This window comes from Falco biarmicus, chromosome 2 (assembly GCF_023638135.1).
Source record: "Falco biarmicus isolate bFalBia1 chromosome 2, bFalBia1.pri, whole genome shotgun sequence".
Lineage (NCBI taxonomy): Eukaryota > Metazoa > Chordata > Aves > Falconiformes > Falconidae > Falco > Falco biarmicus.
The window spans coordinates 63,734,559-63,744,584 of NC_079289.1; the positions used below are offsets into that span (position 1 = coordinate 63,734,559).

Consider the following 10,026-nt stretch of genomic DNA (forward strand, 5'->3'; position numbering starts at 1 on the left):
CCTCCCTCCCTCCCTCCCTCCCCGCCGCCGCCCGGCCGCGGGGGCTTCGTCCCCACGCCTACGCCGGCACCGAGCCGCCCACCCCTCGCTAGGACCGCATCCCTGCCGCCTCCCCTCCCCAAACGTGAGTAAGGGGAGGAGGGACGATGAATATGCAGAGGAGCGCTCGCCCCGCCGCGGTTCCGGGAGGGGGAGGGGGAGAGTGTGTGTGTGCGCGGTGAGTGTGCCAGTGTGTGTGAGAGAGAGTGTGTGTGTATACAGCGCTGGGAGGGGTGCGCATGCGCCGTGCGTGGCGGGGCTGAATGTTTCCCAAGTGTTTGAAACTGGTATTTGGGTTTTCCACGTTGGATCAAGTGCGGCGTATAGGAGCGAGGAGGCTGCGTTAATATCACCGGGGAGCGGCGGCGACGGCGGCGGCGGTGAGAGCGGGGAAGGGGGAGCGGCGGAGAAGCGGAGCAGAGCGGCGCTGGCGCATGCAGAGGGGCTGCCGCTGCTTCTGACAGACACTTTGCAGAGCACATTTTGTTTCCAGATTGTTTCGGAGGAGCTGGTTTAAGCCCCCCTCCTTTCTCCTCCCCCCCCCCCCCCCCCTTCACACACACACAAATCCCTCTGATTGTTCCTACCACCTCCTTCGTGAATTACCCACAACGACAGCCATTCAATCAGCTGCTGCTGGCTGTAGGGGACTAGCGGAGGGTGTGTGTGTCTCTCTCTCCCTCTGTTTCACACAAGAGGAGTCAGATGTAGCTTCTCTCGGTTTTTTGGGGGAGCTACAGAGAGAGGTGGGCAGGGAGTGAGCCCTTCATCGGGGTTACCGTCTTTGGAGGGAGCAGCACTTGCTTTCACAGACAGGGAGAGAGAGGTGTGGGGAAGGATTTTTTTTTTTTTTTTCTCTGCCGGATGAAAATGTTGAGTCCTGCAAACGGAGACCAGCTTCACCTAGTGAACTATGTGGAGGATTATCTGGACTCCATCGAGTCTATGCCCTTCGATCTGCAGAGAAATGTCTCCTTGATGAGGGAAATTGACGCCAAATATCAAGGTAAGTGCTTTCTATATATGTGTGTGTCCGTGTCCGTGTGTGTGGTATGGGGCTCGGGGGGGGGGGGAGGGTGTCTTTCCCTTTCTTTTCTTCAGAGCTGAGCCTCGGCTCCGTTTGCCCCTCTGCACCCCACAGGGATGGTAGTTTTATTTTTGGGAGGTGAAAGGAGGGAGAAAGCCGGGAGGAGAGATCCGAGGAGAGAGAGGGGCTGATCTGCAGCGTTAGCTCTTGTCATGGGGCGGAACAAAAGGTCTCCAGCTTCTCTTATTAAGCAAGGACTCTGCTTTTCTGTGTAAATTGCTGGCCAAGAAGGCGGGGGCAGGGAAGTGGGGTGTGCGGTGCACAAAGGGGGGCCGTCCCCGGCCATGGGGCTGAGGTGGAAGGGTTTCAGGGTACGGAAGAAAGTGCTGGGTGGACAGAGAGGGAGAGATTACAGCACAACATTTAGGAATGTACAGTATTCATTATGGCTGTAGTAGGGGAGAGAGGCAGCTAGTGAGGGAGGGAGGGAAGGAGGGAGGGTGGAGGGGGGGGGGTTGGCGAGAGGGGGGGCAGGGTGTGCTTTCCTCGCTCCCTTCTCGGTGGGTTTCATTTCACCCCGTAAACCAGCCCCGCTCCGTGGGGCGGGGAGGACAGGACTGGCGGAGGCGGGGGGGGGAAGGATACGGTCGGGTTTACGGTTGTGCTGAAGGCAGAAGTGCCCCCTCCGTCCCTCCCTCCCGCTCCTCTCCCCTCCCCGTGCCGCCGGTACTCGGGGCACGCCGTCCCCGTGCCCCACGGGCGGAGGGAAGAGGAGGCCAGTTTGTGCGGGGTCGGGGCAGCTTTGTCACTTGCTTGCTTGTGTCCGCTCGGGAAGGGGGGAGGGGAGGGCTTTATTCGGTGCCGCCGGCAGCGGTGACAGCCGGGGTGCCGGGCGGGGAGGACCCCCTCTCCCTCGGCGTGCGCGCCGCCCCGCGCCCCCGTGCATGTGGCCTTAGGGGAGGTGGGCAGCGAGCCCCGCCATTCCCCCAGCCGCTGCTCGGGCGGCCCGCCGGGGAGCCCAGGGGAAGGGACCGGGGGAAACTTCCTCGGGAGACAGTGGCTGCCGCGGGGGGCGCGGGCGGGGAAGACAGGGCGGGCAGCGCGCCTCTCGCGCGCTCCGGGCACGCATCACAACGGCCAGCGGGCACCTCCGCGCTTTGCCGGGGACTCGGCGGCGTTGCGGCTTTTATCAATGCCCCTCGTTAGCATAGCGCGGCTGGCCCCGCCTCCGGCGCCGCTGATAGGGGGGAAGCCTCCCCACGGGTCGGCCGCGGCCCGCCTCCTCCCGCCTATTGGTCGTGGGGCCGGACCGTTCCGCCTTTTTCCCCGCCTCCTCATGACGTTTCCAGAAGCAACTTTTCTGTGGGGTTGATTTGAATATCTCGGCCTGCCCCGGCCTGCGGGCTCCCATTGGCTGGGGCGGCAGCAGCGGGCAGGCCAACCTTGGGCGTCCGGAGTGTGACTGACGTGTTTTCGGGACTGGGGGCGCCGCTCCTCCCGCCTCCTCTTGCTCGTGAATGGCGCGATGGTGCCGAAGGGGGCGGGCGCAAGCTCGCTCTGCCCGCTGCAGTTGGTTGTTTTTTTTTTAATTTAATATTTTTATATATATTTTTCTGGTTCTTTCTGGTTCCGATTGGGAACAGCGGGCCAGCCGGGGCGGGCTGTCCCCGGCAGTAGCTCTGATAGGTGCGAGGATGGGCGGGCAGCCGCCCCTCCCAGCCTGGGTGCCGCCGCTGGCTCCCGCGCCCCTCCTCCCCCACTTCCTCTGGCTGCGCTGTTACGCTGCGAACCGGGGGGATGCCGCCGGTTTCCTGCCGGAGAACAATAGCTGCTGCGTCACTTCCGGGGCGTGGCCGCCGCGCGGGTTGCTAGGAGAAGGCGGCCTCCCAACCCGGTGGGACGGGGCCGCTTCCCGCTCAGCCGGCCGGCGGGGGCCGCGTTGCGTTAGAACCGTGGGGGTCCGGGCGCGGCGGCACCCGGTGCTCTCCCCGCCCGCCCCCCCCGGGCCGCGGAGCACGCGTGCTGCCGGGCCAGGCGCGGGGCGGGGCCAGCCCGGCTCGGCGGTGGGGGCGGGGGAGGCCCACGGGTGGCGCCGCAGAGGGGCGGGGAGGGGTCCGGGCCCGCCCCCAGCCGGCGGAACTCCCTCATTTCGCCGGTGCCCAGCGGCGGAGGAGGCGGCGGCCCAGGCGGGTATCGCCCAGCCGGCCGGGAGGCGGCGGCGGAGTGCGGACGTCGTGGGGTGGCTGGTGGCCCTGCTGGTCGCTGCCTCCGCCTTCCTCCCGGGGAGCCTCGGCCGCCCGATGCTGGCCGCCCTGGCGGCAGGGCGGGAGGGGGCTCCCGGGCGTCGTGGGCATGCACCCGTGACGGCGGTGCCAGCCCCCAGGGCTACGGGACTGTGCCGCGAATAAAGCTTTCACAACGCACGGCACCTTGGTTTTTAATTGGGTTTTGGGGTTTTTTTTTTGTCGTTTCGGTGGCGTTGGGGCTGCGCATTCACCGCTGGCGAACAGTTTTGTAACACGCACATCGCGCAAAACTATGCTTTTCTGTCTTTCTGTTACAGCTCGCCAGGGGAGAGCAGTTGTCTGGAACTGCTATAAACGCAGCCCCCTTAGGGCCGGCGACTTGAGCGGAGCACGCTGGTGCGGGGGGCGGCGGTGCAGCCCCCTCCGAGCCGTAGCAGGCGGCTGTCACGCTGCTGCTTGTTAGCTGGCTCGCCGCTCGAATAGCGAGCGCGTCGCCGCTGCTCCGCAGCCCGGTCCGCCTGCGGGCGGTGGTGCAAAGGCACGTTCGCGCACGGTGTCGCACACTGGGGTGGCAGCGCCCGAGGACGCGCTCGGCAGGGCTTTGCAGAATTCAAGACCGTTGCAGCCGACTGCTTCCCCTGCATGTTCCAGCTGTTTGGGGAGGTGGTGTGGTGCTGTAGGGTTAATGTATATATGAGATACTAGAACTGAAGTTTTCGTAATGTCTAACTTAAGTCGTTAATTATTTTGTGATATTGAGAGAGAGTATTCTTAGTGAAAGATTCAGATTCAGATTATGACATCGGTCAAGTGCCAAAGCTTAGAACGTAAAACTTCTGCATTTCAGCCATTGAAAATAATTAATACTTTTATTAATTTAAAAAATAATAAATAATAATAAAAAATTAAGGCGGTTTAGCCTTCCTGAATGCTTAAACTTCTGTATGTTCGGAGGTTTTGTGGTGGTGGTGGTTTGTGTGTGTTTTGTTTTGGGGTTTTATTTTTGTAGTTAGAAAAAAGGGCATTTGCTTAACATAGTCAATAACACATTGAAATACTAATTTTGGTCAGATAGGTTATATTGCAGTACCAGCTGACAGATCATGCTTAACCGATATGAGAAGTGTAGGCTGCAGCTCTAAAAACTACAGTAAAACTTGCATAATTTTTCCATGTCTTCACTAGAAATTAGGAGCATGTGTCTTCAACAAATCTGCCCAGGCAAGACAAAACCTAAATCATAGGATAACTGTTAGTTGTATATGTATTGTATTCACTTATTTAAAAAAAAAAAAAAAAGTATAAGAGATCCTGGTTTCTCTTAGGTGAATTGAGCTTAGATTTTAGATCTCATTATATTTTGTTCCTCCAAGGCAGAATGTTCTAACATTCTGGGAGAAAGGGAAAATCAGAGAAGAAAGGAGATGCAGGAAAAACACGCTGCATGTTTTTGAGGACTTAGTATGCAAAATGCTAACTGTCCTGTATGTTTGAGTGGATTTGAGTATCATAGTGAAACTCAAAACAGTGTTTAAAAATAGATATCTAGAACCATTCTTTAAACACTTTTCTGCACTGTTCTCCCTTATAAACTGTTGGAACAGTCCTTGAGGTGCGATTCAAGGTCTAACATATTTTCAGTGTTAGCATTTTAAATTGGAAGCTCTAGCTGCCCCGGTTGTATATAATCTTTAATGTTACTTTCCAACTTTTTCATCTCATTCTCAGCAGTGAATATTTAATGAAGATTATATTTCTGTGTTTTAAAAAGTAAGCAACAGGGGTTTTTATAGGAAGTGTATAGAGGAAATCATCTAGACATCTTGGATATTGTAATCCTGATTCTGCAGTCCTAGGAATTTCAGTGGCCTCACATTTTCAACAAAAGTAACGCAGGAGTGCTGGATGAAATTGCCATAGCTTAGGGTCCAGCCCCATGTGTTTGGAGTTCTTCTGCACTAGCTGTCAAGTATGATACAGTGATTATTAAATAACTCAGCATCTGATTTCTACACTGGTTTGTGCCTGCTTTCTCTCCCACTCTTTTTCTCCCACTCTGTCATTTACTGAAAACATTAATGTTGTTATACAGAAAATGTCCAGGAAAACAATCTATTAATTTCCCCTCTAATTTTACAATTAAGTCTGAAACTTTTGATGGGGGAGTGTGTGTGTATTTGTTTAGTTAGATAGTTCTTTTTAATTACTGTGAAGTTTAAAGGGAAGAATTGTCAACATGCATCAAATTATATTTAGCCACTTTTTTTTTTTAAATCAGCATTTGCATTCTATTCCTGCACGACCGGCTGGAACAAAAGTAATCCACTGGATTCATGAGCCACTTGTCAGATATCAGCTCTGGAGGATCTGTCATTGGTCAGCTTTGTGCGTTACAAAAGGGTGTTGCTGTGTGGAAGGAAAAATACGGGAAGGCTTTGTTTCAACATTCTCCCTGTTGAAAATATTTATAGTTTTTATTTCTTCCTTGCAGAGATTCTGAAGGACCTGGATGATTACTATGAAAAATTTAAACGAGAGACAGATGCTGTGCAGAAGAGAAGAATGTTGCACTGCATACAGAGAGCCTTGATTCGGAGTCAGGAACTGGGGGATGAGAAGATCCAAATAGTCAGTCAGATGGTGGAGCTCGTTGAGAACAGAACAAGGCAAGTGGACAGCCACGTGGAACTGTTTGAGACTTGTCAAGAGACTAATGATACCACTGGAAACAGTGGGAAAGCCAGCCAAGATAAGTCAAAGAATGAGACAATTGCACAGGCTGAAAAGCCCAACAATAAGAGATCGAGGCGGCAAAGGAATAATGAGAATCGAGAAAATGCTTCAAATAATCACGATCACGATGACATCACCTCAGGAACACCGAAGGAGAAGAAAGCAAAAACATCTAAGAAGAAAAAACGGTCCAAGGCTAAAGCAGAGAGGGAAGCATCTCCCCCAGACCTTCCTATTGACCCTAACGAGCCAACATACTGCTTGTGCAACCAAGTCTCCTATGGAGAAATGATAGGATGTGATAATGATGAGTGCCCCATTGAGTGGTTTCACTTTTCCTGTGTGGGACTCAATCATAAGCCAAAGGGCAAATGGTACTGCCCCAAATGTAGAGGAGAAAACGAGAAAACTATGGACAAGGCATTGGAGAAGTCTAAAAAAGAAAGGGCTTACAACAGGTAGTTTGCAGACTTTTCATAGTGAAGAAAACTGAAACCACCAAACCATTGTATTTATTGTCAGTGTCACCTTTGTTGAGGTGAAAGGATTGTAAAATGTATATTTTTAAAGGAGGTTTAAAACTGAACCATTCCTGTTACAGGGACGGCAATAAACAATTTTGTTTTTCATTTGGTAAACTGTAACAAGAATGTGGTCTGTGGACCAATGTATTCCAAAAGTAAAGTTGTAAGAGTTTGAACATTTGGATGGTCTTAAAAGATAAATTAATACTTTTTTTCTCCTTTTATTTTCAGTGCTGGTAGCACTCTACCCATTAAAATTTTGATGACAAATATCTCTGAAATGTAACTTTGTTTTCTTTAATGAAAAATGTTATTTACCTTTTGAGCAAAATTGTTAAATAGTTTAGCCATCTGGTTGTATCTGAATAAAGCCGCAGTACATTACAAATGTAACTTCTTTCTGTGATAAGCAATGCAAGAACAAACAAAAAGAGGGTAAAATTTGGTTCCTGCTACAAAGTGTCAGTATAACAGTTCAATAGCAAATGTTTAAATAGGCTCAGAAGATTATTTTTAAAAAAAAAAAAGTTAATGGTTAAATTTTACACAACAAATATTTTATATGCTGGCCAAGTACCACAAGGGCCATTTTAAAATGATTGAGTATGTTTTATATTTAACCAGGAGGTGGTTTAGTAATGAGACTTAACGTAAATGAAGCTTTATACTGTCACAGATAGTAGTGTAGCAATCCTTAATTTGTTTAAGTTGTATAAATGTACATTTTTAAGTGTAGTTGCACTTACTGTATTATACTTGGAAATGCAGCCAAATGCCATTGTGTAACCAATGTGCATTTCCTGCTGTATGTATGAAAATTGTACAGCTGTGATGTTAAGAAATAAATGAAACAACTTTGACAGTTTGCTGCTTTAGCAATCATGTTTAATGATCATTCATATAGCTTAAAAAAAAAAAAATTGTCTTTAACCTTGGCAGCTCCCACAAGCTGCCTCTAGGAAGCCTGAAACTGTTGTAGTGGTAACCAAATTACAGTTCTGATAATGAATCTTCATAGACCGTGTGGCCAGCAAGGTCGTAGGAGAGCCAAAATAGCATTTAACTTTCCTTCCAAATCTACTCCTTTTGTGCTTGCAGTCACTCCCAGATCTGGACATTTATCTAAAATTTGATAGCATAGAGCTGGTCTCGTTTGGTTGTTTTCATGCTTTTACGCTATGGATATAAGTTATTCCATGTTTGTTATCAGCAGAAAGATCTTTTGTGTTGCAGCATTTTCAAAGTACTATTGCAGCTGTTCCAGGGTAGGCATTTTTATTCTTCAGGGTCACCTCATACAAAAATCTGCTAGCGGTGATCGAGGTGCTGTGTGTTAGATTGGGTGTCCCAGTCCTCTGTCACTTAGCTTTATAGCGGAGCTTGGTCAGACTGTTTCCTTCACCTGTGTGGCTGGAGGGTCCAGCGTTCTGGCTGAGCTGATTTCGTCTCCTCGTCCTGCTGCGGGCCTTCACTGCAAGTGGGAAGGGAACGGGACCAGCAGTACGAAGGCTGTGGAAGCGAAGGTTGTGAAATCCGGTGGGTCAGACGAGTCTTGTAAGAATACGGGAAGCTTGGCTTGAGTTTTTTTGGAAGACAGCATTCCTTTAAAATCTAGAATTGTGTTGTTTTGCTTCCTGGACAGCGAAATCATACTGCTATGATGCTGCTTTTTCCCAACATCTTCCAGCGGGTCTTCCTGTTGGAAGTAGGGGGGACAAGGTTTTGGATGCAGCTGAACACGAGGCAGTTGCAGGGGCTCAGTGTTTTCTAAAGATGTACTGCAAAGCTCCAAGATGCACCACATCGCCTTGCATGGATGTTCCCTGCCAGACAGAAATGCCCACAGTGACAAGTCCTATTTTACTTGTAAATAGGCGCACTCAGTGTGTGTGTGTGTGCATTCGTGTTTTCAGTCGCTACAGACTGTCATGTTACACTGAACTATCTTTGCCCTGGGCAGATGACCACTCCAAATCACATCTGCTCCTGAAGGTGGTTTAGGGTTGGCATGGAATTTCTGTGTTCTCTTACCCTTCTCTTTTCCTCCCTAAAGCCTTCTGGTTTTCTGTTCTCCCTACGCGCTTACCAGTCTTTTCTGCTCCTCCCTCCCTCTACTTGCTGCTGTTGTGGCTAATCCTGAGTTTCCCGGTCTTTTCTGCCTCAGCCATTCTGTTGTCCTCCCACCAGCCTATGCTGAGAACACTGATACTTAGCAGGATTGTACTGGTGAAACCCCAGTGAAACATTATCTAGGAACTGGTACAGACATCGTTTCAAATGAAGCCTTTTTCATGAAATGAAAAAGGGTGTTTTGAATGTGAAAAGCCAGAAGGAAACAAAGGTGGAAAGGAGTATGGTAAGAAAGTTCAGCTGAAGGTGGATCAGTAGAGTGATATTTATACTGCCTTTAAACAAATATGTTTCCAGCTACTGAAGGCTGGCTGTGGCCTCCTGTATTTCAGTATCTCAGTGCAAGAGGCAGCTGCTGATCTGCAAAACAGCTTGAAGTTACATCCCTTTCCACATTTTTCCAAGACTTGTGTAATCTTCTCAGCTCACCCTGTTACAGGCTGCAGTGTTCACCCGCGGGGCTGACTGGACTGGCACGGTACCATTTGAGAGGGCTAGTTTCAGTGGATGAGCACAATTAATTACTTTAGTTAGGTGTAAGGGACTCTGCTGTGGCACTGAGCTCTTTGTTGATGGAAGTGAAGCCATCTCATGTTATACTGACACACTGCCAAGCGCTGCGTACTGTGCAAACTTTGTTCTGGCTTTGAAATCTTGTCTAAAATGCTGTCTTTATAAATCCTACTCTCTTAGTTATTTGCAGTGAACGTAATGGCCATGAGAAGCTGTCATTCTTTGAGCCGATTTTTGTTATTTCTGCATGACAGACCAGCTAATTTGCCAGCTTTCTTATACTGCCTGGCAGGGTGACAGTGCTGTGATTCGGGGAGATCATCTGCAGGTTTGAGGAAATATCTGAATCTCTCTGTGACCCTTTCCCACCGAGGTTGCCAACAAAAGCCTTGAGTGAGAAAAGGCTCTTCCAGGAGCTGAGCTAAGGCTTCTGACTCATTTCCCACAGGCTAGTGAGCGGCTATCATATGGTAGCATTAATACAGTGAATAAAAATCAGCAGGTGTTTGTTGAGGAAGCCACAGCAGCAGGAATTGCCGACTTAAATTTCTCATTGAAAACATTCAGGCAGCTGTAATCACTGCTGGTCTGTGATAGGTGTCACAGGTAGGTCCACACTGTTGTCGCTGAAACCTTGAGCTGATGATAAAAGTCTTTCCAACTACTGAAAAGTGCCATTCCTACACTCAAGTCAAGGGAGCTGGCAGCAGACCTTACCCTGCATCGCCCCTGTCCTTGGACGGCAGATGTGTTCTGCAGCGGGGCAGCTGGCGGTGAAGGGCTGGTGCTGAAGGCACGAGCTCAGAGGCAAAAG

The 10,026-nt window shown here is 50.1% G+C and overlaps 1 protein-coding gene across 2 annotated transcripts; it reads left to right on the top strand.

Moving 5' to 3' along the window:
- Positions 1-7,434, top strand: ING1 (inhibitor of growth family member 1). Of its 2 annotated transcripts, XM_056329406.1 has the most exons (3): positions 1-124; positions 355-1,045; positions 5,804-7,434. In XM_056329406.1, exons 2-3 carry the CDS (start codon positions 904-906, stop codon positions 6,505-6,507), a joined length of 846 nt encoding a protein of 281 aa, XP_056185381.1. In that variant the 5' UTR covers positions 1-124; positions 355-903; the 3' UTR covers positions 6,508-7,434. The 2 variants fall into 2 exon arrangements, with proteins under 2 accessions (XP_056185381.1, XP_056185382.1); XM_056329407.1 differs by lacking the exons at positions 1-124; positions 355-1,045 and adding an exon at positions 1,708-2,639.
- Positions 7,435-10,026: the final 2,592 nt, after the last annotated feature.

Excerpts from the sequence above, each read along its gene's own strand:
- ING1 (XM_056329406.1), top strand. The coding sequence starts at position 904 with ATGAAAATGTTGAGTCCTGCAAACGGAGACCAGCTTCACCTAGTGAAC. Across the intron at positions 1,046-5,803 it reads AATTGACGCCAAATATCAAG|AGATTCTGAAGGACCTGGAT; the intron begins GTAAGTGCTTTC and ends TCTTCCTTGCAG.